Source organism: Zootoca vivipara, chromosome 3 (assembly GCF_965207765.1).
Source record: "Zootoca vivipara chromosome 3, rZooViv2.hap1.1, whole genome shotgun sequence".
Lineage (NCBI taxonomy): Eukaryota > Metazoa > Chordata > Lepidosauria > Squamata > Lacertidae > Zootoca > Zootoca vivipara.
The window spans coordinates 34,673,012-34,697,373 of NC_142586.1; the positions used below are offsets into that span (position 1 = coordinate 34,673,012).

At 42.7% G+C, this 24,362-nt stretch overlaps 1 protein-coding gene across 1 annotated transcript in view; it reads right to left on the reverse strand.

Annotated features, from left to right (window-relative positions):
- Nucleotides 1-24,362, reverse strand: part of COL9A1 (collagen type IX alpha 1 chain) — a 57,263-nt gene that overhangs the window by 24,013 nt on the left and 8,888 nt on the right. Inside the window, exons 3-25 of the mRNA XM_088665846.1 lie at nucleotides 20,824-20,907; nucleotides 20,033-20,053; nucleotides 17,497-17,571; nucleotides 17,042-17,077; nucleotides 16,871-16,933; nucleotides 15,224-15,277; nucleotides 14,841-14,876; nucleotides 11,301-11,324; nucleotides 11,058-11,111; nucleotides 10,370-10,423; nucleotides 9,209-9,241; nucleotides 9,052-9,108; nucleotides 8,686-8,739; nucleotides 8,178-8,231; nucleotides 7,658-7,711; nucleotides 6,379-6,432; nucleotides 4,582-4,635; nucleotides 2,850-2,903; nucleotides 2,670-2,723; nucleotides 1,624-1,677; nucleotides 568-612; nucleotides 394-447; nucleotides 232-285 (exon numbers count right to left, since the gene is read on the reverse strand). Of these exons, the coding sequence (XP_088521972.1) occupies nucleotides 232-285; nucleotides 394-447; nucleotides 568-612; nucleotides 1,624-1,677; nucleotides 2,670-2,723; nucleotides 2,850-2,903; nucleotides 4,582-4,635; nucleotides 6,379-6,432; nucleotides 7,658-7,711; nucleotides 8,178-8,231; nucleotides 8,686-8,739; nucleotides 9,052-9,108; nucleotides 9,209-9,241; nucleotides 10,370-10,423; nucleotides 11,058-11,111; nucleotides 11,301-11,324; nucleotides 14,841-14,876; nucleotides 15,224-15,277; nucleotides 16,871-16,933; nucleotides 17,042-17,077; nucleotides 17,497-17,571; nucleotides 20,033-20,053; nucleotides 20,824-20,907 (1,176 nt within the window). The remainder of the gene's footprint in view (nucleotides 1-231; nucleotides 286-393; nucleotides 448-567; nucleotides 613-1,623; nucleotides 1,678-2,669; nucleotides 2,724-2,849; nucleotides 2,904-4,581; nucleotides 4,636-6,378; nucleotides 6,433-7,657; nucleotides 7,712-8,177; nucleotides 8,232-8,685; nucleotides 8,740-9,051; nucleotides 9,109-9,208; nucleotides 9,242-10,369; nucleotides 10,424-11,057; nucleotides 11,112-11,300; nucleotides 11,325-14,840; nucleotides 14,877-15,223; nucleotides 15,278-16,870; nucleotides 16,934-17,041; nucleotides 17,078-17,496; nucleotides 17,572-20,032; nucleotides 20,054-20,823; nucleotides 20,908-24,362) is intronic.

The following is a 24,362-nucleotide window of genomic DNA, read 5'->3' on the forward strand; positions in this document are numbered from 1 at the left end:
GTTTAACTCACTACGGAATACTGGACTGAGTTTATTTGTTTTATGAATTGGCAAATGTGAGGCAAATGTGCACAACTAATTTGGGGACTGGAAGAAATTGATGTGGAAGCTAAAAGAGTTTACGTCACAGGCAAATAACACAAGGCAGCTTTTGTGCAGACCTTGTCTCCTCCATCATTGGCCTAGAACTGAAATCCCAGAACCTAAAGATAGAGCAGAACAAGTACTTACCGGTGGGCCTCTGGGTCCGATGGGCCCTTTTTCTCCCTGTGGCCCCTGTTCTCCCTGTTTAACATGATTACAAGAATAGGAAATGCTTTAAAACTGATTCTGCACAAAATGTGCAAGTGTTAGTAAAAAATAAAATGAAACTGGAGAAAGAAAGGAGCTTACAGGTTTACCCGAATTCCCCATCAAGCCAGGTATCCCAGGAGGACCTGCATTACCCTGTTGGGAGACAAGGAGAATTAGCCACGTCACAATATGTGCCACTATCTTGGAGAAAGAGTGGAATAATAATTTAAAAATACACCTGGAGTCTTTCCCAGATTGCCTAGAATACTTTACCTGCGGTCCAGCAACACCTTTTGCTCCTGGAGACCCTGGTAAACCCTAAAACAAAACAAAGAAAACACATTGCCTTAAAATGTTTGTAATGTTGACTTAAAAGGTGCAAATATTCCTTGCTCCCTCGGGCAATTATAGTCTATATTGGAGGAATGTCTCCCGTAGTGTTGGGTACTGTTTCTTTTTGCCAAGCTATGTCATCAGGTGAACTATATTGGACCTTTTACAAGCATGTCTCAACAGAGCCAAAATCCATTTGAAAAAACACCCTAAACTACTGTCAACATAATTAACCTTCCCCCTCCAAAGGACGTGGAATACTCTTTAAGTACATGCTTAAATTGGATCCTAATAGCATGCTATGAAAATGCATTGATTTTCATACCAGAGCCCAGTTTTCAGCAACAGCGACTATCTTATTTGATTGATCTATTGGGTTTCCTTATGGTTTCATCCCACTTTAGGAATATAGTGAGGCAAAAGGAATTGGAATGAGAGAGAGAAAAAAATTGAGGTAAAGTGGTCTTCTGAATAAGGAAAATAATAAATTTTAATCTATGCTATACATTACAAAAGATGTAGGAAAACTTCAGGAGCCAAACAGTCTTTGACACAAACTTCAGCACAGCCATAATATGCTTGCAGGGATGATGTCATCATGTTGCATAGGCGGCACTAGATTTAGTTGTATCTGGGTGGAGCAGTGGGAGACAGCATGGCGGGCCTGCACCTTGGTGAAATGGTAAGGAAGTGGGCGTGTTCTATTCTCTTAAAGAGACACATCAACATTTTTATCTAGCTTCCCAGCTCGGGTGCCCTCTAAAGCTTCCATGACAATCCCGGAACTTACCCTTTCCATATGCAATTAACACAAACAGGATCATCGCAGTAAAATTGAATCATGCTACCTACACCCTAATTTTTAAAGGCTCCACTCTTCATGGTTTCCCCAGACTCTCACTATTCCTGTCATTACCGAAAATGAAGGCTTAATAAGCTTCGGTCTGGCTTGGAAATTTAACTATGTTTTACATTTAAAGTGCACAAAATACTTACTGGCAGTCCCTGAACTCCTATATCGCCTGGAGGGCCCGGTTTTCCTGGTTCACCCTGGAAGGAAAAGTTTGCATCAATCAAATGAAAACCGTTGTAGTGCAACTGCCTACTTGTTTGCAGTAAAGCCTGCAGACTGTCTCGCCAGAGTGGTGCATGCTCTGGTTATCTCCCGCTTGGACTACTGCAATGCGCTCTACATGGGGCTACCTTTGAAGGTGACCCGGAAACTATAACTAAACCAGAATGCGGCAGCTAGACTGGTGACTGGGAGCGGCCGCCGAGACCACATAATACCGGTCTTGAAAGATCTACATTGGCTCCCAGAATGTTTCCGAGCACAGTTCAAAGTGTTGGTGCTGACCTTTAAAGCCCTAAATGGCCTCGGTCCAGTATACCTGAAGGAGCGTCTCCACCCCCATCGTTCTGCTCGGACACTGAGGTCCAGTACCGAGGGCCTTCTGACGGTTCCCTCGTTGCGAGAAGCCAAGTTGCAGGGAACCAGGCAGAGGGCCTTCTTGGTGGTGGCGCCTGCCCTGTGGAACGCCCTCCCATCAGATGTCAAAGAGAAAAACAGCTACCAGATTTTTAGAAGACATCTGAAGGCAGCCCTGTTTAGGGAGGCTTTTAATGTTTAATTATTTTATTTTATTTTCTGTTGTAAGCCGCCCAGAGTGGCTGGGGAAACCCAGCCAGATGGGCGGGGTATAAATAATAAATTATCATCATCATTATTATTATTCAGAAAAAACCCCAACCAACCACGTTAGGGAAGGTGGGAGGAGTTGTGGGCGGGGTAAAGAGACACTGTATTAGGAGCAACTTGATGGGGCAGACTCTTACTCTTTGGAAACACCAGTCACCGTTATTGCCTCTGAATATGCAGGATCCATAGAGATAATATCGCTAATCATAATTAATAGTTCTGTTCTCTATCAGTTCACCTAATCTGCACTGATTCACTGTGATTTTCCCTCCTAATCCACACAATATGGAAGTGAGCAGTTCATTTCGAAAATATAAATTAAACAGCACGATGAATTAAGTACCTTTGCTCCTGGCATGGCAGGGATCCCTTCACGGCCATCAACTCCCGGTAAGCCCTTGAGAAAGAAGTAACATCTTCTGTAACACGTTGCCATTATGTAAATCACACTTGTTTCATAATACATGATAGCAATGTAAATTACAAAAAATGCTATGATTAATAATAATCACACTATACGTACACTTTCTCCTTTAGGCCCAGGAAGACCACTAATTCCTCTAACACCTTCAGGACCCTAAGAAAAAGAAAGAAAATTAAAGCATATTGAACAATTACAGTCATATTAAGGGATGCACATTTGAATGAAGCAAGGCGAATGCCTCCTCTCGAATAACTTAAGTCAGTGTATTAGCATTAAACTACCTTATTCCCATTTTATTTCGAAGTTCGTGCACACAATGGGGCAACTCACATGTAATGCTACATGGTCAAGGGCAGTGTTTCTCAACCTTTTTTGGGCCATGGCACACTTTTCTATGAAAAAAAATCCCGCGGCACACCAACTCTGTGCCGCCCTATATTTAGTTTAGTTTGGAGGGGAGACGTACCGGTAAAGCATGCCGCTGAAGAACTGCTGCGCGGTAGCCAGGCGGACCCACCAGGCGCAGAGCCTGCGGAGCGAGCGGGGACAGACCCCAGGCGGGCAGACACGGGCGCGCGGCTGCCGCCGCCTCCTTCCCAGCCGCCCCAGGCAGCCGCCGCCGCTCTGGCCCGGCGAAGGGAAGCCCTGCGCAGCCTTCCCCGCCTGCCTCCTCCTCCCCAGGAGGGCGATTTGCATTGTCACGTGCCTGGCGGCCGCCAATAATCAAGACTGACCCGCCGGAAAGGAAGCCGGCCGGGTCACGACGCGGGCGCTCGCCTCGCGTCGTGACCCGGCCGGCTTCCTTTCCGGCGGGTCAGCGACGTGACAGTGCAAATCGCCCTTCTCGTCGCGGCACACCAGCCAGTGTTTCGCGGCACAGTAGTGTGCCGCGGAACACCGGTTGAGAAACGCTGGTCAAGGGCACCCTTTCCTCTCTCCAGCTGGAAGAGGAATACACCTGAGCTTGGAGATAATTCAGTCAGTAGAGCACAAGAGTCTTTATCCCAGAGTCATGGGTTCAAGCCCCACATTGGGCAAATGATTCCACCATTGCAGGGAATTGGAACAGATGACCCTTCTGGTCCCTTCCAACTCTACAATTTTATTATTCCCTTTCCATGATTCCAAGCTCGTTGCTAGATATAAAACCGAAACTGTGGTTGAAAATGAATTCTATTTTATTAAAACAATCTAATTTCCTAACCCATGGCTTGAAGTTGAGTTGTTTTGCAGCCGAGTTCATTTCACACCACAATTTCTGCTTCACATCTAACAAGCCAGAGATCATAGAAAGTGAAATTGAATCTCAGCTTATACCTCTTTCCAGTGGCATGGGAGGAGGGGAGGAGAATGGGAAGTGTTCAAGCCCAAGGTCCAAGGTCAGGCTCGCATTGTATGGAAACAAGGCCCTTAGTTATCACCCACTTGGACTACTGCAATGCGCTCTGCGTGGGGCTACCTTTGAAGGTGACCCCGAAACTACAATTAATCCAGAATGCAGCAGCTAGACTGGTGACTGGGAGTGGCTGCCAAGACCTTATAACACAGGTCCTGAAAAATCTACATTGGCTCACAGTACGTTTCCGAGCACAATTCAAAGTGTTGGTGCTGACCTTTACAGTCCTAAATGGCTTCAGCCCAGAATATCTGAAGGAGCATCTCCACCCCCATCCTTCAGCCTGGAAGCTGAGGTCCAGCTCTGAGGGCCTTCTGGCAGTTCCCTCACTGCAAGAAGTGAGTTTACAGGGAACCAGGAAGATGGCCTGGTAGTTTTGTGGTATCAAGGGTACATCATTACATAGTCATCTACTGGAACTCAATAAGAACTCACTCTTTCGCCTTTGGGGCCTGCCTCTCCCAATGAACCTCTTTGTCCTTGATCGCCCTGCAAAGAAATGTTAAGCACATTAATTGGCAATTCCTTGTCATAATTAAATAAAAGTTATGTGAATGATGATGGCTAAAGGCAAGGTAAATTCCCATGTTTCTAAAGAGTTACTGTAACTGCATATTACAATATAAGCCTCAAGATAGCAGGTCAAGAAGGGCCATTTCTTAGACAAGGGTGAATTGATTGTGTGTCATTGTAACTCATGCTTGGACGACGGGGAAATATCAAAGCCAAGTCAATCTTCAGCTTACTGTAAATCCCCAAAAGCTTATAAATGCATAGGGGGGAAGCACATCTATATATATAAAAGACTTCCTCAGGGAAAATTGCCTGCCACAAAACCTTTTGTTCTTTGGGAGTCAAACGAATATGTTTTCCTTTTTATTTGAGTAGCTATTTCAGCATGTTTGATAACTGTTTCTGGTTTTATGGCAACTCTACTAGATTTTATTAGTTTTTACGGCTGTAGTTTCTGTGCTTATATATTTGTTTCGTACGCTATTTTACTGTTACTTTTTAAATTATTGATTGCATGCCGCCCTGGGAGTTTTACACTGAAAGACAGCCTAGAAATCATTCAGACAGACAGATAGATAGATAGTAGGGCTTTGGAATTCTGGTCTTCTTTAGCTGTGTGTCAATTGCTCCAGGAGTTTAACTGCACCTTCAGTAAGGATTTCCTAGGTTAAATAGGGCTCATAATATAAAACACAACTGAAACAATATCTTATTTTGTACAAAATATCCATTATCATTTTATACTCATGCATCACAAACATAAACACCTCATTTAAGGTACTTCCAATGTCTTATACTACTGAAAACTCATTCATGCTATTTTCTTGACGAACAGAGAAAACTGAATTTGATGTTTCCACATGGACTGTATGAAAATCCCATGTGGGAATAACTAAAGATGGCCCCAATTTAAGATCACTAGGGGCTCTGGCTGACCTCATGTCTCCCATCCCAGCACTTGTGCACCACTCTGTTTCTGTGCGAGACACTATTCTGAGAGTCCCTCTGGACTGGAAGGAGGTGAGCCAGGTGTAATGACATGCAGAGGTATAGCAGGTGATCCTCCTCTGGGAGTGGGAAATTCTGTTTTTATCTCCGCATCAACCCAGGAATGTAGGTAGCTTCCTTACTGGTATACTGAGTCAAGACAATTAGTCCATCCAGCTCACCACTGCAACAGTGACAACAAGGGACCAACTCCCCAGTGTTTCAGACGGCAGTCGATCCAAGCCCTACCTGGAAATGCCAGGGTTTGAACCTGGGACTTCCTGCATACAGAGCATGTGATCTACCCATGTGCCACATTCCCTCCCATCAGAAATAACTGAATGATCCAATTAGCTCTATTGCACAGTCAGCACAACACCGCTCATTCCCAGCAGAGGGTGGTAGCAAAGAGGAAAAGCAAAAAAGAATGAACCTTGCAGTGGCGCAGTATGCAGCCACATCTGTGGGTGAGTAATACTTTGGTATCCCGACAATCTTTACATTATATAATATATTTCTTCTTGCAGGCCAATTCCCCCCCCCCCCGCCACACACACACACCAAACTCACGTGCCTTGGAACAAGAGATTGAGATTTACTGTATGGAGGTTTTTTAAAAGAATGAAAATTGAGATAGGCACTCCTGAAATGTGAATGCCGGGGTAGCTGCCCTGATGTGCTTAATTGTGAATCCTCCTTTTGAGGTCTTGCTGATAATACAAAGAAACTCACCGGGGGCCCAGGAAGACCCCGGGGACCAGGATCACCATCAAGACCCCGAGCACCCTACAGTAAAAACAAACAAACAAAGAAAGAATTATTAAGATATAAAAGCTTTAAAATATTCTGCACGCACATGTATTTTCTATTGATGCTAATGGGGCAGACAGCAGCTTCACACTTGCCATTATTTCGTTCCAACCCTCAATCCTTTACACCTGAGGTCAAGAGCTGGAATGACCACCAAGGATTTGTTATGCAGTTGCTACTGTGGAACTATACTCCACTAGTCTTTATAAAGATGTTCCACAACACATGGGTCTTCCTTCATGCTGTGATCCATCACATGAAAGCTTGTTATGATGCCAGCAATCCACCTCCATCAGATCTAGCCACACTGGCATAAAAGGACTTGCATATAATCTAGATGACACATGTGATTTCAAAATTCAGAGATTACCAATGCAACCTGGGAGCTAACCACGGAAAAGTAGTAATCACGCTGCAAAAGTAAAGTCTGCATCAAAATCACACTGAACCTTTGTGCCTCTGTTGGATCATGCTGGGCAGCAATTGATCCGTTCCTCTGAATATATTCCACTGCAGGTCATTTCGGTCGTCAACTATTTCTCAATGCCCTGCATGTAACATATGAGTGTGCTAGTCTACAGAATTACAGTGAATTGAACCAAAATATATTGTCCTTTATGGAACTGCTGCAAGAATGCTTTACAGATGAGACAATTGCAAGCAAAAAGAAACAGCAATAGTAGAATATGTAATGTAATCAAGAAGCGGTGCCTCAGAAAAAAAGCCTTTATATACACATTTAATCTGATGGAGCAACTTGAGTAAATGGAAAGGGTAATAGTAAATAGCAATTCTGGCGGGTCAATAAAATAAGTATGCTGGCTATAATAATAGTGTTTCATTCTTTGTCAATAAAAGATTCAAAGTATTCAAGGTGAGCCTTGATGAACACCTTTGAAAATCAGAAAGGTAAATTTGGTTTTCTGAAAATGAGATCCACGTGTGCCAGAGAGTTGACAGGCTAAAGAGGAGCACCACATATGGACAAAAAGCTATTCTGCTTTTCATTTCTAAAGAAGGATTCTTGGTCCATCTAGTTTACTGGGGGTTGCTGACTGGTAGCAGCTCCCTGGGGGTTCAAACAGGAGTCTTCTCCCACATTATCTGGCAGTAGCAGACAGCGTTGTGGGGTAGCACCCCTGTGCTTTAACATGATAAAGTTACCGTTTAAAATGATAAAGGTAACGTTGCTATTACTTACCTTGTCACCTTTGGGTCCCATTATGCCAGTTATACCTCTTAACCCTTGAGGTCCCTGAAATGCAAAATTTATTGTAAGTATGCAGTTTTGTGCAGCGGAGTTATCCTATATATACAAATTGTCATACCATATTTCCTTGGATAATATACCGTACTTTTTTAAAAATACCTTTTCAGGTCTTACTTTGATTATAATAAGTGTTTCTCATTTTAGGCAAGTAAATTTTAAAGATGGTTTACTTTTAATAAAATCAAGAATTTAAAAAGCTCTAGCTACTGAACATTACTTAACAAAAACAGACGGGAAAGCTCTAAACATATGATTGAGAATTTCAAAAAATGACAACATAGCCGTGATTTGCGTCATCTCAATGTGTCAGTTCACACCTGGTTTGAACAGCTGGAAATGAATCTTTTGCAGGTGGATTAAAGGAATAAATAGTACAATTTCTCACACCTGTACATAGCCATTAGAGATAACAGAATGCAAATAAAAAGCTAATTAAAAGGAAATACTTTACTGGTGGGCCTTGAGTGCCAACATCACCTACGCCTCCTTGTTCACCTTCCTCGCCCTAAATAAGTACAAATAATAACAAATTAGTTTATAGAACATTCTAACACCTAATCATGTCTACTCAAATGTAAGTCGAACTGAATTCAATTGGGCTTACTCCCATGTACATGGGGGTCAGGATTGTGGCCTCAGCCTGTGAGAGAGAGTGTGCACTATTTATTAAAGTTATTGATCAATGTGTACTTGCAACTCATATGGCCTACGTGCAGTACACAAAACATTATATTTTACACAGAAGGGAAGTCCATGCAGAAACTGCCTTATTTGGAGAAGACATCAAAGCTGCTTGGGATTAAAACAGAAAAAAGTGTTGTGGCAATAGTGGGGAAATAAATCTAAGAGGGAAGCTATTGTTCTTTTCGTTTGTTAAAAGCATAACAAAATTAAATATGATTCCTCTTTCAACCATTGGCTTTCCAAATAATTTTAACCTAGTATTCTATTTCATTTACCTTATGGCCTTGCTTTCCTGGTTCACCAGCCTCTCCTTTTACTCCTTTGTGACCCTAAAGCATAAGAGCAAAGCCCTGTTTAATTAGTAGGTTTAAACATTCACCATCTTTTAAAATTTTGGTATGTACTAGGCTCCCACAAGATCTCTCCTCCTAACTTAGGGTATAGCAAGGCCTATGGTGGTCAGCAGGTCCGTCCCCCCCAACCCTCTGAAGGTCTTTTCAAGGAATACACCGGGGGGGGGGGGCCTTCATAACAGAAAGAGGGGGGAGATGGCTTCTGTGTGCTGCCTTCCATTCCTGCAACTCAATGTATTCAATATGCATCCACAATTACAACATAGTCAAGAACACCAGTTCTCTTACCTTCATGCCCATTAGCCCAGCATATCCTGATCGGCCAGGTGGACAAGAATTGGGACACTGGGAGTGGGGGAGAGAAAACCCAAAAGCTGAGTTAAGGATGAGAAACTATTACAGAAAAGCATTTTTTTTATCCAAAAAGGTAAAATAAATATCTTACCAGTGGATCTCCATCACGAAGTCCAACTGTTCCCTAAAGGAGATTAAATAGAACAGTGTTTTTTTTTTTAAGGCATAGCCTAACAGGAAAATGAACAAAAGGCAGATTCAACACAGTCCCCAACTTTCTCATTTCAGCAATCCACATTGTTCCCCTGCCTCCCAAGGCCATCTGTATTTTCTGCTGAAGATGTGGAAAAGAGCCATAGATGGGTGGATGGACAGGTAGACAGACATTTGTACAAATTCATACGATTTCTTTTTTTAAAAGCAATGGGTTGTATGCCAAAATGCACCACGTTTAAGCAAGGTGGGTCCTCACTGGATGTTTCGTTCACGCATTTGTTAAGGCACATTCTGCAACCTCTTCTCAAAGGAGAATATGCACTTGGAATGTGACCTTGTGAAAGAGCTCAATCTGTTTATTTTGCCTTGCCTTGTAGATGGGTAACCAAACATAAAGGTGAACTGATTAAAAGGAGTGGATTTCATATGGACTGTTACCTGACTGAGGTTGCAAGCAGACCTGTAAATCTACCGTTACCTGTACCAAGGGCATAGTACAGGCAACAACAGATTTACGCACATCCAACTGATATGCAACCAGGTATCGCAGTGACCCGGAATTGGCTGGAAAAGGGGCAAAATTCTGCAGAGTTGGCAGAACGGGGCGGAACGAGCTTACACATGCTCCGCTGATGTGCGGGGTGGGGGTGGAGAGGTCAGGAACATAACCCCCGCACAAATAGGCCGTTCTGTATATCCTCCAACACTGCTAGAGAACAAATCACAACTTAGAAGGGTGCCGGGTGGATGTTGAGACCTCCCTGAAATCTTGTGAAATGGCTCGTCAAACTCTATAGAGTGTATTCTCTGGTGAAGCAGGGCATCTTCTGTACCAGAAACAGTGCATGATCCCAGGCCTCACCTCCTGCTTCCACCAGCATAAATGGCAATGCATATGAAAAGAAGTCTCTTGTACTCCTTTACTCAGAAAGCTTTGAAATTCAGTACTGTAGCAGGTCAACTGCGGCCACTGGAGGGAATGTCTCAACAAAGCAATGCTACTTCTCACCCACAGAAACATCCCTCCACACCTCGAAAGAGTTGGGGAAACAGACATTTTAATAAATCTATAATAAAATGAGTATCTCGAACTTACCATGGGGCCTGGGGGACCTGGAACTCCAGGAGGGCCTCTCTTTCCAGGATCACCCTAGATAGTTTGAAGGAGGCACAAGTGTATATCAGTGAGCTGCATAACTGATATTTGTTCTGGCCTTATTTGTAAATAAGGATGTAGCAATCGCAGAGACCACCATTTACACTGTGGTTAAGTTCAGAGTTCTAGAAAGCTCTAAGTGCACAGAATATAAAAGTAGTTTTACATGACAGGAGGAACAGAGGCTACAGTAATCTATATCCCTTGTTTCTTTTATAAAAGAAATACATCACAAAGATATGGGATGGGAATTTCTATTACTGAAGTGCTCAAATATAATAGCAGCTATTAAGAGGACGAAATAACTAAAAATGCCTCACACTCCATTCACCATCACTAAAGCCCCTATTACATACAAAACCACTCAGAATATTGAAAAGTAACCACCATGCAGTTAAACCTCTGCAAGGAAATCCATTTGCGTGCCCAGTGGCATAGACCATTTGGGAAGTTTTTAACCATGCTATCCAGCCCTTATTTCAAGGAAAACGTGATTAGCCTTCATGTGCCAGACATTGTTGGGAAACATCCTTCCTAAACATGCATAATTAGCATGGGGAATTTAATTAGTTAACATGAATATTTAGATCAGTGATTTTTAAAAAAATATGCAGTGATAAATACTCACAGGTGGCCCAACTCTGCCCACTTCACCAGGAAGTCCTGCAATACCAGGAGGACCCTATGTTTGAAAAGACATTGATTTGATTAGCAGCCATCCTTATCTAAGGGATAAGTGGCTTCTAAACAGAAGTACCAACTTGACCTTAAGAGGTTATTTTTTTAAAAAATATTACCAATAGACCCATTGCATTGAAGATAAAATGTATTATTTTATTATGCTACCGATAGTTGGTGAATATCTACTTACTAGAGATCCAGGAATACCTTTACCCTGAAGGGAAAAATATATAGCACATTTTAGTTTTTTAGTATATTCAGACTTCATAGCACTCCAACAATAAAATTAGAGAACAAACAACAAGATGGATTTCCGCCGCCCCCCCCCCCCAAAAAAAACCCTGTGGAATAATGAAAGCATTATTTTTAGCTCTCTGGGTATTTGGGATGGATAGCAATTTCATGAAGTTTTAAAAAGCTTACTACTTTTGTGGTAGATGCTCCATGTAATAGGGCAATCATTATTTAGAGAACCTTTTTTATTAAAAGAACAATTCAAGCCATTTTCTTTATAGATTAATCTAGGCTTAAAGGTACAACTTAACATTTCTAAAGCTCAATGCCGCTGCCATAACGATGCTAGGAAACAGAAGGGCACATGTTTTTCAAAGGGGCAAGTAATGTTCTGTTCAAGTTTGCAGAGATGCAGGGTTTCAAGAAGATGGGTGAGGGAACCTATAGGGCCTTTCTGCCGGCAGCAGGGAGGTGGCCCTGGGAAAGGAGCTCTGTGGTTGGCCTCGCCTCAAAGCACAAAGATGGGTGGTAGTGGGGCAACAGCCATGATGGGCAATGGTGGGGAGGTGGCTGCGCTGGAAGCAACACAGTTCCAGTCACCCAGTACTCATTCAGCCTGGAGCTATGAAGAGAAGCACTAGGTGAGGCAGCTGCAATTGCCACTGCCTTCATGATCCTCTGGTGACTCTGGGCCTCACCCTGATGCAGGGGAGGGTACATGGTGTTGGGTTGCATAGGCACTGGAGATAAGTGGGTGTTCGTGGCTGTCATCCGGCCCTAGCTGATTGCCAGGCTGTACATCAGAACATTTTAAATGAGAAATGTCTCCTTTGGGTGACTGGCGGTGAGGCCTAGCTGGTGGCAGTGCAGGATGTACTAACATCATCCCAAAATTCTAATTACAGGTAGGTAGCCATGTTGGTCTGAGTCGAAGCAAAATAAAAAAATTCCTTCAGTAGCACCTTAAAGACCAACTAAGTTTTTATTTTGGTATGAGCTTTCGTGTGCATGCACGAAACTAAATAAACTAAATAAAAACTTAGTTGGTCTTTAAGGTGCTACTGAAGGAATTTTTTTATCATCCCAAAAGATCCCTAGGCTTGGATCTTTCCTAAAATGTTTCGGTGTTATATTGATCTCCAGTGGTTTCTCTTTTTGTTATTCTGATTCCCCAAGAAATGAAATGTAGGGTGACTTTCTTCTATTCAGTTTGCTTAAAATATCAGCTATCACAAGCTATTCCATGCAATCATTCGCCACATGCTCTGCTAAATCGTTCCACTAGGAAACCGGCATCTGTAGGAACCTTCTCATCAGCCACCTTTAATTTTGCCTTCTACCAAACAACAGTAATTTGCTTTCATTATGAACAAACAGTATTGCACTCATGTTACTGCTATCGGTAACGTTTCTCTCACAGCAATAGCATTATTTCCTATTTATCCACAGCTCCATGTATCATTTATTTTGTTTAAAACAAACAAACAAAGGCTCGTAAGGAATGCAGCAACGCCACCCTGAACACTTTTGAGCAAGTGTTCTTAGTGAATGTTCTCCTAACACTCACTAAGGTTATTTCAGTCCCTTTGCCTTCTTTAAATATATACAATCCCCTTGTTTCATTCTATTGTTTTAATATTCGTTGGAAGCCACAGTGATTTTTAGGCATATATATTTTAATTAGAGAGTAATCTGTTATATAAATGATATTAAATAGAATAGGAAAAAACAGAAGTCATACAAAATTACAGGGTTCTGGGTTCAATTTTTGCAGTATCTGAAGGCCAAAATAAACATAATGTTTCAGTGTGTTGTTGTTAATGCAGTGTGTGCACCTAAAGGTAAAGGGACCCCTGACCATTAGTTCCAGTCGCGGATGACTCTGGGTTGCGCCGCTCATCTCGCGTTTTTGGCCGAGGGAGTACAGCTTCCGGGCCATGTGGCCAGCATGACAAAGCCGCTTCTGGCGAACCAGAGCAGTGCACGGAAACACCGTTTACCTTCCTGCTGGAGCGGTACCTATTTATCTACTTGCACTTTGACATGCTTTCGAACTGCTAGGTGGGCAGGAAGTGTGTGCACCTATTATTATGCAAATAGTTGCTGCATTGCTCCCCAAGCAGGATCAGTACCCTGGCACGCAGGGAAGTTGACTTTAACCTTTCCTTTGCCACAATTCCAAAGAAAGACGAACATATTTGAAATGGGAGGAACACGCTCATTGGTTTGCCCAATATAGGAAGGCCTTTTTATTGGTGGCTCCTCAGTTCTGCAGTTTAAGAAGTGTTTGTTTCCACAGGAGTTCACATCCTATAAATGTTTTGCTTGATCTTTTATTAGTTTTCACTAATACATCAACTAGTGCTTGATGTACACTTAATTTGTTTCTGTATACTGTATTTTGTTACCCATTCCCAGCCCTCAATCTGCTGGCCGATGACCTGGAAATGGGTGGGGCAGGGGAATATAAAGGGTGAGTTGTTGTTTTTTAACTCTGCACCAAGGTCACTTTTGTTCAGCTCCTTTCTCCTTGTGCACAGAAACACTTTCCACTCACACAAAGAGCTCTTTGGATCCCTGTCTCTCTAATATGTGTGTGTGTACAGTTCAAATACAAAGGCAAGGTAAAGCCTAGCCCGAACACCCATGTGGTGCACTTGAGGTGTTGAATTAGGAGTTGGAAGACTCAAGTTCAACTCCTCACTCAGCCACTAGTTCACTGGGTGACATTTGGCTTGCCACATTCTCTCAGACTGCCTACCTCACAGGGGTGTGGTGAATATAGAATTGCAGGAAGGAGTTTAACACTGAGCTCCTTGGTGAAGACTATGACATCCTGCCCAGAGTGGCTGGGGCAACCCAGTCAGATGGGCGTGGTACAAATAAAATAAAATAATAAAAAAAAAACATCATCATGATAAGGCCAATCTGTAAATAAGACCTGACAATAGCTTAATAGCCCCTGTTTCTATGCGCAGAATGGCTGCCAGTTTTCCTTTTCAAGCACAGCTTTTCATGCTGATAATACTTCTTTTCTGGGGGAGTCCATACCAACTCCCAATGATCAGGGTCTTTTTTAACAGCCTGAGGGGCAGAAGTAGGAAGGGGCTTTTAAAAAGCCCCATCCCAGAACTCTGGACAAGGTCCTTCGGATCCTCATCAGAAAATCCCCTTCAGAAAATCAGCACAAGCAATCACTTTCGACCATGAAATACTACAGAGGTTGTTTTTAAAGGCCAGTTTGGCATATAAAGGCGAAGAAGGCGAAGAAATTAAATCTGCTCTCTACTGATTTCAAGATAGAAGTTCTACTTTCTATGCTCTTGTGTTATTTTAGTCTTCCTGGAAACTCCCTCTGGGATTATGAAAGTAGAGGGTTGGTTCCCCACCCCCACCCTGCTTTCTTCTTGACCTTTGTTTTACTGTTCTAAAGCTGAAAAGAAATTCATAGTATTGATTTTTTTAAATAGATACTATATAAAAATCTATTACGTACAGGCAGTCCACGGCCTCCAGGCAACCCGGGTTCACCCTGCAAAAAATAAAATGTATAATATTTGGGAGGGTCTGAAACCAGTGATATAGTGAGCAGAATAATAAGTTTTCATGTTGGAGGTAGGGGGGCACAGTGGGGAACTTTCCATAATATACCATAATATTATGGAATAGATTCCATAAGATTAAAATCACGAATCAAAAGATAGTATCTTTAGATATTTACGACTGTGTTGTTGTTGTTGGTTGTTGTTGTTTATATGCTGCCCTATACCAGGAGGTCTCAGGGCAGTTCACTGAACAAAATCAAAATATTAAAGACCTGTTAAAAAGTCCTAAGGCCAAAAAACTGAAAGAAAAATTAATAATGGACTTTAAACTTACCTTTTGTCCTTTTGGACCAGCACGGCCTAGGGATCCATCCGGGCCTGTCAATCCCTTGTGGAACGAAGCATATACTTTTATTACAGTAACAATTACCTTTTAGTTCACAAGAAGGAACTGTTTATAAAATGTGCCAAATTCCAAACAAGATAATCAGCTCAGTATAACATGTGTGTGCACTCTGACCTAGGAAGGAAGCCCCATTGAAGACGCTGGGACTTACGTCTTAGTAAATAGGCACAGGATTGTGCTGTGGAACTTGGCAGTTTGGCCAAGGTCTGTAATTTATGTTGTGTGTCTTTTCACCACAGATTAGGCCACAACCCAACAACTTAAATATGCTGAAATAAATGGGCTTAAGCACACCCAACTTGTGTTGGACTGCAGCCTCCTCAGTCATTATTTAGAATTAGCAGCAATTAACAAAAAGGCTTTAAAGAGTTCTGGATATCTTGCCAAACACCTATACTACAGCAGTCCTATATATTTCATTTTAATGACTCTGGAGAAAGAGGTTTGAAGACAAGAAATAACCTCTGCTGAACAACCTTGCATGCACTTGAGGGTGTTTCTGCATTACAAAGCCCTATGTGCAGAACATCATAGAACCGCAAGTTGGAAGGGGCCACAAGAGTTATCTAGCCCAAACTCCTGCAAATGCAGGATCTTTTGCCCAATGTGGGGCTCAAGAACACAGCCCTGAGATTAAGAGTCTCATGCTCTTCCGACTTGGCTACCCTCCCATGTAACCTGGAGTCTTTATATGGGCATAGTTCACAAGCATGTCCTACAAATTGCCATTTTAAAAAAAATCATGTGTAGAATATGACCTGTGCCACATAGGTAGAGGGAGGGAGGGCACCACATATGACAACCTCAAAGCTCATTCTCATGCCTAACTGAAAGTAGGGCTACGTGCCAGCATGAGGTTTGAAATGTGCTCACAATAACCAGGTGTACAATTAATTAATAAGCACCTGTATCTCTGCCACTGTTTCGGAAGCAATTATTCATCTGCTAATGCTCCTTTCAAAAAAATCAGAAACGCCACTTGAAATGTGGGGGTGTAAAGTGAGGAAGGAACCTCAGAAATAAAGATTCTGATTATCTTGCTTTCTCAGGCAAAATATTACGAGGTATAGGAACACACAGAACCTAGCTTTGGGGCCTTGTTAGGTGCAATACATGTCCTAATGTGTACCCCTGCCCTCTCAGAAATCTGTGCTAACACGTTGCAAAACTGTCACTGGGCAGGGGAAAGGTGGATCAGACCCAGGTACTGATTCAACCCAAGCAACCTCTGGATCCCTGCCTTGCATTCCCTTTCCTACTGCTATGCCCTGCCCTAAACAAGGAAGGCAGCTGCAGCATGTAGTACCTTTCCTGTTTGAATTCAAAGGAATTCTGGGAGGAATAAATCCTCTCCCGGAAGCTTAGCGCATCAGCTGCTTTGCCCATTCCCCTGCCACTCCCCTTAGAAATGCCCAGCCCCTTCCTGGCTGGCTCTGCTCCAGAAGGGACCGCCTCTCGACTTGGAAATATCCCGCTCAGGCTAAATGCCCTGGCTTGCTATTACAACCAGAGGCCTTTCAGATTGGTAGCAACATCTCACAGAGAGAGCCCCAAAGAAGAAGAAAATCTACTCACATCAGCCCCGGGTATTCCTGGCAGTCCAGGGACACCTGGTCTACCTGGTTCACCATCTGCACCCTGCAAGAATGCATTGGAGATGGGGGGAAATTAAGGCATTGGAAGAGAGGAGATACCTATGCATGCATCTTTTGATAAAAGCATGGCAAGAGCTATCAGGCCACTTACCGCAGGGCCCACGGGCCCATTTGGACCTCTGTCCCCCTAGAGGAAAAGAAGAGGAAAACAGCAAAGTAAGGATACTTTTTAAACCTGTCACATTTCCATATGCAAAAGCTTTATTCAGATATTCTTAGCAAGAAATCCCTGATTGCTAGGACTGCAGAAACGCTGTTATAAATACTAATCGAACACAATCCCTAATGTAATTTAAAAGAAACACATTATATATGCCAATTTACTTCATGCCACTAGCATGCCCCTCATGAAATGAGGAATGCACATTTAGGATTCTTGGCACAAAATCCCAGGAACTGATTCCTTCCGCTATCTAGCAGTGGGTTACGGAGAGTTGACATACAAAAGTGTCACAGGCTCAATATTGTATACTCAGAGGGACAGCTACAGGGAGGAATTCCTCGAGCGGGGATGACAGTCCAGCTTTATGCACAAAATAAACTTACGTCGATGCCGTCGATGCCAGGAACTCCTGGGGGGCCTGGCGGGCCAGGGGGACCTTGTGGACCTGGGGGGCCTCTCTGGCAAGAAATAAAAGAGCACATAAGACAGTGGAGCAGGAAGGCATAGAAATCATACCAGAAATAGGGGGAAGGAGTAGAAGTTGAGAGCCAGCAGTTAAGGGCCACCACAGATTCATAGAATTGTAGAGTTGGAAGGTACCCCGAGGGTCATCTAGTCCAACCCCCTGCAATGCAGGAGTCTCAGGATCTGTGACCAGAGTTCAGCTTCCCTGTCCCAGTGCCTAGATAACTTTAACTGTACCACTGAATTGTGCTCCGTTTTTCATTAGGATTCTTTAAATCCCAACACTTTGACCACTCTCTCCTATGTTAATCTACAATTCAAGACGGATGCAGTCACATGCTGTAAATCTGGGACTTAGAGATTAAAATATATCATTCTGCCCATCACAGAGAGGCAGTGTGGTGTAGTGGTTAAGAGCGGTAGACTCATAATCTGGTGAACCGGGTTTGCGTCTCCGCTCCTCCACATGCAGCTGCTGGGTGACCTTGGGCTAGTCACACTTCTTTGAAGTCTCTTAGCCTCACTCACCTAGCAGAGTGTTTGTTGTGGGGGAGGAAGGGAAAGGAGAATGTTAGCCGCTTTGAGACTCCTTCGGGTAGTGATAAAGCGGGATATCAAATCCAAACTCCTCCTCCTCCTCCTCTTCTTCTTTAGTGGTTTTGTGTGTGTGTTTTTCAGAGATCCCTAGGAGGTGTGTGCGCAAATAGCATACTTTGCCATAGCACACACTGTGCTTTTCATTTCCCCCATACATTCTGAAGAGAAAAGTCGACTTCCCAAACTTGACTACACCAGTGATAAAATGTAATACAGTAAAACAGTGCTCTTTGGATCAGATGTCCACCAATTTCCTTCCTTTGTAAATAATAATAATAATAATAACAACAACAATAATAATAATAAACTTTTGAAAGGAAATAAACTGACCTCTGCAAGTAACCCCCAGGATTCACTATGCTTTACCTTACCAAGAGAGATCACCAATATGCCTACAGGTCCATATTCATATTCTAAAAGTCATGTATGATGAAGAGTTTTCTTCTAAAAATAGGACCTCCCTTCCCCCCACCTTTTTTTATATAAAAAAACCCTTCCTAAATCCCTTTCAAATATGCCGCTTTCTATGTGAAACCTCAGTGTGCGCCTCATTTTCCCCAAAAATAGTTTTGGGGAGGGCCCTTGGTTTCTACAACATACTCCACGGTTTCCTTTTTATGACTAAATTCCAACTGCCAGGCAACGTTAACTTCACAATAGGTGCTTTGTGAAGCAAACCTTTAAGCAGGCCCCTTTCACTCCCCTCACACCTCTTGCAGAGAAGGTGAACTACTGACTCTAAAAGCAGGGGCGCCGATTTGCCAGGCAGATTCAGGCTGTGAGAATGCCAGTTCTAGACATAATTCTTGTGTTTCCTGCCTTCTCAGACGGCATTTATAAAAAGACTGCTTTTCCTCAGACAGACTGCCAAAAAGTAGCTTATCCTTGCTATGCTAAACCAGTGAGTTTCTTGGGCACCGATGACCCTTTTCATTTTCTCTGTAAAGGTGTTCATAAATAATAGATAAAACATGGCTAAGATCTGTAAAACCATAATCATTAAACTCATGTACCACTTTATGTAGAATCATCCAAAATAACTACCACCTCTGCTTGGTTCCATACTCACAATGGCTGACACAGATTGGAATCCCCACTTCATATTTTTAACACGGATAAAAGATCCTACATTTGCCACTCTTTTAATGATGCCGATTCTTGTTTTTAAAAAGATTGCTTAAAGAAGGGGCAATGTATCCATATTAATTCCTCATGGGCATCCATAATAACCTATTGAGTTGGATCCAGACGAAGTTCGATGAACTTAGGTCACAATGAAATCTACGGATTAAAGGGTGACTAACTTGTTGCACTGATTTCCATGGAACCTCATTTCACATACCTTAGTCCTGACCTGACCCATTGCACTGAACAGAATAAAAAGTTTTCGATTGAGCTAAAAATTATATTCAAGGGGCAGGGGTGCCAGATTTCAACATGGGATGAGGGGTGGACTGTTCAACCACTGCATAGGCCAAAGGAAGAGGCACTACTGAAGCCAGATCTTACAGAAATTGTGTTCTGCTTAAATGTTACCTCTGCAAAGCAGTCTGATCTAGGGTAAAGGAAATAAGTACAGTACTGCCTTGTCGAACCAAACCTTCATCTATTCAAGCGTCACGTTTCTTAAAAGCAGCCAGGCAAATAAATGATCCAGGGAAGTTCACCAGCCAGGGCACAACAATTTCTGCATATTTTCCAACATAATAGCATAATTACAAAAATACACATTAGCAGTTCCTTTGATTGCCAAATAAAGAGGGGTGGGGGAAGCAGAGTGGTGATACATCAGAACAGGGAGCATATAGAAGCACTTTATCCTCTGCACTGGGCAAGCATTCTGCCTTTAAAACTTACCTTGGCGGCTGTCTGGCTTATCTGAAAAGAACGAGAAAAGGTCAGGCAAAACTTACTTGAGAAAGGCAAAGGCAAATGACTTGCAGGAAAACCCCAAGGAGGCAGGAAAACCTCTTGCCTGGAACACTGAGAGCCATGGACTCGTCTTTGACTGCCTCGGATGGATTTTAGGATGTTAAAAAATCACCCCCAGAAGGACCCCTCCAGAACACCTAGAAAGGCACAGTCTGCAATAGGCACAGTTATTCTGCTAATGAATGGCTGTGGAGGAGGGTAACAGAGATTGGAGGAAACCTGATGGCTAGAAAGGAGGGATTGAATGACACTGGCTTTTTAACCCTTTGCCCTGCAGCCAGCAGCCTGCATCTTCCAGCAACTTTTGGCTTGATCTATGCTTTGAGCAGAATGATCAGGCAAGGATTGTTGCAATTATTTTCCCCAGCCCGTTATATCACTAGAAAGGAAATGCATTAAGGCACTTTGAATCCCCCCAATGTTCTAAAACTAAGGCTGTGTACAAACTCCCATTTACTCTGCCATCAGTGCACACCCACTTGTTTGGGAAGCAGTGGAAGATAATCTTACTCGGCTACGAGTGATCGCCAAAGAAGAAGAAGACACATGAAGTACACAGCCTATAATCCAGCCTGTCGTTTCTTGTGAAACACTGTGTTCTTATGCATCCCCCCCAAACCAGCTCCGATCCAAATTGAGAAAAAGAATGACCTAGCTGCATTGTAAGCTGGTGATGTGTACATAGCCCAAGTTTAGATCTTACACTACAATCTTACCGAACTCCGGGCTGTAAGTTCACCGCACGTTTCTCTCTGGGGTCGTTGAGGGTCACAATGAATCATCATCCACTGGATCTCAAACTAGGGACAGAAACAGGGAAGGTGGTTTAATTTTTCTTAGTGGTTTAGCAACAGCACCATTCTAACTCACTAACCTTTAACAGCCTTTTAAGTGTTGGATGATTATTTCATTGATTTTCAAGCCTTCCCTTTCCTGAAGGCTGGATACAGATAGCAGCATTTCCTCATCCCTTTGATCCTCACAAACTTGTGAGGTAGGTAGTAATTGCCTCCATTCTGAGGGTGGAAATGGAGGCTGGCAGAGCGATTACTCAAAGACCGCTTGATGGATAAGCAAACTGTCCCCAGATATTTGAAGGCAAAACTCAGTCTCTGCATCACACCGGTTGAGAGCAGTGGATTACCATGCTAAAAAAGGAATGACGCCAAAATGTGACCAGAATGCATTCCTTCCAAATGGCCACAGGAATGCATTAAACCAAGGGTTTATTTATACAGTTGTCTTTTGGGACCCGATCAAAATGGCCAAAGTACTGCATATAGAAGTTACTCTCCCTGGATGCATTAGCATATGAATAAACAGATGGGCAAAAGGGTACTAGCAAAGTACCATATATCTTTATCCTGTGAAGACATCCCGAGAGAACCCTGCTGTGTGTGAACTGCATTCATATAACTAATTCTGATGAATTAAATCCTTAAATTGCTTTCTCATACCTGTGTTTCTTAGTATGTTTAATGGAGGGACAAATTACAGATATAGTCTTTTCTATAAGGAATGCATCATTTAACTAATCTGTGTCCGTTAGTATGTTTAATGAAGGGATAAAACAGAAATGTATAGTCCTTTATGAAAGGAAATTTGCAACTACATCTGCTCAAGAGGTAAAACCTCTCCTCCTTTCAGAGGGGAGGAGTTGCGGGCAGGGCCAGCTTCCTGCACTTGCAGGGGGGGTGTTCGGCCCCCTGCATCAGCCCCTCCTCGCCGCCGCGTTAAGCCCCTCAGCCAGCCAATAGGGCTCGCTGGGGGGCGGTGTCCAGCTGCTTTTGAGCAGCTGCTGCGGCAGGAATTCCTCACTCTGCTTCCTGCCCACATCAGCTTTTGTGTGTATCAGCTGTACTGGAACAACATGTCTATTTCGGAATAAAGGTAAAGATAAAGGGACCCCTGACCATTAGGTCCAGTCGTGACCGACTCTGGGGTTGTGGTGCTCATCTCGCGTTATTGGCCGAGGGAGCCGGCGTACAGCTTCCAGGTCATGTGGCCAGCATGACAAAGCCGCTTCTGGCGAACCAGAGCAGCACACGGAAACGCCGTTTACCTTCCCGCTGTAGCGGTACCTACAGTATTTATCTACCCGTATATTCCTGCGTATAAGACAACAGGCCGTATAAGACGACCCCCAACTTTTCCAGTTAAATTATAGAGTTTGGGATATACTCGCCGTATAAGAAATACGACCCAGCGTATAAGACGACCCCCAACTTTTGAGAAGATTTTCCTGGGTTAAAAAGTAGTCTTATACGCAGGAATAAGCCTGAAGCACCCATGATTTCCTTGTTTTGAGCCGTGTTTTTCCAATACGGATCATTTTGTTGATATTAAATATCTATGTTCCTAAAATCTTTCTGTGCACATCCTTCCATAACTTATTGACTTCCTTTTTTATACATCATGTCATCTCATTTCCTATATTCAAACCTGCCTGAAGCTGAGCTAGTGCCCTTACTCATTTGAGTCTAAGAACCATAGTATTTTGCCATATTCTCTAACTAGTACAAACTTATTTCTACATTATTCATACAATCAATGAGACTTTAAAGTCTAAACTCCTCTAACATAATATGCAAAAACACCTTTATTCCCAAACATGGTTTTGCATTTCCCTGGGGCATCTCCTACCTCTTATAATCATTATAAGTGATTATGGTTTCATTTTCTCTCCATGGTTTCATTTTCTCTCCATATTCTGGAGTTTCTAGGTTTCCAGCATTTAGAGTACATTTGCTTTCCTAGTGTTATCATTACTCTTACATCCTTATTGCACATTTCACATGCATAACTGATTGCAAATTACTTGGACCTGCCATTGAAGCGAACAGAAACTTCCAAGTGTGTTTCGGATCAGGGTTTTAGTTTACATCTAGCTGTTACTTTTATATCATTAAAACTACCAAGAAACTCTCTTTGTTCTCAGAAATCTCCAGACAGGCAAACAATCAAGGAAATAGTTACAGGTAGGTAGCCGTGTTGGTCTGCCGTAGTCGAAACAAAATAAAAAAAATCCTTTCATGTGCATGCACACTTCCTCAGATACATACCAATGTACATACCAATGAAGGATTTATTTTATTTTGTTTCGACTACGGCAGACCAACACGGCTACCTACCTGTAACTAGAACTATGGAATGCACCACATTGAGCCGCATGAAATGGAAGTCCATGAGTGTATCTGAAGAAGTGTGCATGCACATGAAAGCTCATACCAATGACAAACTTAGCTGGTCTCTAAGGTGCTACTGGAAGGATTTTTTTAAATTTTGTTTCAATCAAGGGAATGTGTGTCCTGGCTTTCCATGCTGGTATTATAAGATTATAATGATGTGATACAAGCAATTTATGATGGATTTATTAATGATCCCTAGAATCTGCTTAATTCCATTATTTTTATAATCATCTGCAAACCGTATTATTTTTTAATTACTCTTGACACCTATGCTTTTGATGAGCTGGTTTGCATAATATGGTGGGCCAGTGTATACATAATACAACCCATCTCTTAACTATGGTGGAAGGTTCAAGTACAGGGTGTGAAACCGTGTGTTCCTTTTCCCCGGCCCCTCTCCTCTCAGGCATGAATCTTCTGTTTGCTTCAGCAATGTCAACAACACTAACTAGGGTTTGCACCCTTAACCAAAGTTTGGAAACCAACTTCAAAACGTTTCTAACCTAGTTAGAAACAGCAAGTCCTGATTAGCATTAATCGTAGCTAAGTGTCAATGTACAGCGGACACTCGGGTTGCGAACGTGATCCTTGCAGGAGGTACATTCACAACCCGCAGCGTTCGCAACCTGCAGCGCCGCATCTGCGCACGTGCGGGTTGCAATTCGGTGCTTTGCCGCATGCGCTGAAACCCGGAAGTATCCCATTCCGGGACTTCTGGGTTCAGCGCGGTGCACAACCAAAAAACATGCAACGTGAAGCGGCCGTAACCTGAGGTATCACTGTAAATCTTAACAGAAGTTAATAGAAATGTGGGAATTAATGCCAGGAAGCCCAGGTACTGGGTGAAGGGAATATGCAGTTCACCAGCTAAGTAACGTATATTTAAAAATGCACATGCTATGGTAATGTGTGTATATAAATGCAGATATATTACTGTAATGCAGATATATTACTGTAATACATTACAGAAAAGACCACAATGTACAGAATACTAATTTGCACCTTTCCCCCCCTGCCCCATCCCTAATGCTTAGAGTCTGAAGATAAAACTTTTCCAACCATCATTT